The sequence below is a fragment of the Emiliania huxleyi genome, assembly GCF_000372725.1.
Source record: "Emiliania huxleyi CCMP1516 unplaced genomic scaffold EMIHUscaffold_253, whole genome shotgun sequence".
Classification (NCBI taxonomy): Eukaryota; Haptophyta; order Isochrysidales; family Noelaerhabdaceae; genus Emiliania; species Emiliania huxleyi.
The window spans coordinates 30998-32246 of record NW_005200146.1 but is presented as its reverse complement, the minus strand read 5'-3'; the positions used below and the strand labels follow the sequence as shown (position 1 = coordinate 32246).

At 64.5% G+C, this 1249-nt stretch overlaps 1 protein-coding gene across 1 annotated transcript in view; it reads right to left on the bottom strand.

The window, feature by feature from the left end:
• Positions 1 to 799, bottom strand: part of EMIHUDRAFT_237602 (hypothetical protein) — a gene marked incomplete at both ends in the record, with an annotated part of 4212 nt that extends 3413 nt beyond the window's left edge. The window contains one exon of the mRNA XM_005777866.1: positions 701 to 799. Within this exon, the coding sequence (XP_005777923.1) occupies positions 701 to 799 (99 nt within the window). The remainder of the gene's footprint in view (positions 1 to 700) is intronic.
• Positions 800 to 1249: the final 450 nt, after the last annotated feature.

The window sequence follows — 1249 nt, the reverse complement described above, 5'->3', positions numbered from 1 at the left end:
CACCACCCACGCTGTAGATGGACAGAGAAACCAACAGAGCGCAGTGGGAAGGGGAAGGGGGGAGAGGCTGCGAAGGGCGAGCGAGGGGGGGTGGAAGGGGGTGGGCCGTGCTGTGCCACCTGCCTCGTGCGGACCTCTATTCTGCTCCGGAGTGACTCGCCACCGCCATCCCTGGGCCCACTGGGCAGTCGTGTGAGGGGCCGCCCCCTAGTCTTGCGAGGGGTGGATGCTAACCTCGCGCGGGTAGGAGGTGCTCTGCGAACTGCCTTGCGCGAGGGGAGTGTGGTATCTCTCGCGAGTCTTGGAATAGTCTTCCCTGACCCCGCCCGCCTGCCCGCCTGCCCTGCCCGCCTGGCTGATAAGAGCTTTTCACCTTGACTTGGTGGAGTACAGGCGCGGGAGAGAGAGAGAGAGAGAGAGAGAGAGAGAGAGTATGGGCGTGTCCACGTGGAGCCAGGTGTGGTGTGGGCGCGAGAATAGCTCCGCCGTTCATGGAGGCAACCGATGCGAGTCGACTGGTGTGTGTCGTCGTGGTTTCGTATCAAGAATTCTCTCTCTCTACAGGCGCGGGGTGCGTGTGGCTGAGACTCGGCTCGTGAGCCCCGCGTAGACTCTCGCCTGCTAGCCTCGAAGGGGCTGCCGTCCACCCGTCGCTGCTCAGGCCGGGGGAGGGGGGGAGACCTCCTGTTCCTCGCGGAACGGGAGTAGGCCCCTCCTTGCCATCCTCAAAGTATTTTTGACAGGATACCGCGTCCACCCATACCGCGTTGGTGTCCAGTCCGAGCCTGACTGTGTTCATCTTTCTACATACATGATTGGTGTTCATCTTTTTTTGACATCGGCGTCCCGTTGTCTAACGGGCATTATCTTTGGAGGTCGCGAGCCCCGGGAGAGCGCCGCCCCGCTATCGCTCAACAACAGCCCACGCCCACGCGACGCAGCGCGAGATGAGAGCTGCCCGCGCGCGTGCCCGGCCGCCACGCCCCACAATCACCTCTGCACGCCGTGCTGCGACCGCCGCGAGCGGCTCATCCGAGGTCGAGTTGGCACAATCGGATTGCCGGTCCGGAGCGCTGCTGAGCGCGCGGCCGCGGGTCGCCTCCATGCCTACTGCGCTCCCGCGACCCCCAAAACGAGCCCGCGCCATGCTCATCCCATTTTATGCAGCTGACGCTCAGCCGCCGCCGCCTGCGCCCTCGCAGATCCAAAACAACGTGGGCGAGACGGGCGTGCCGCGGTGTCCTTGGTG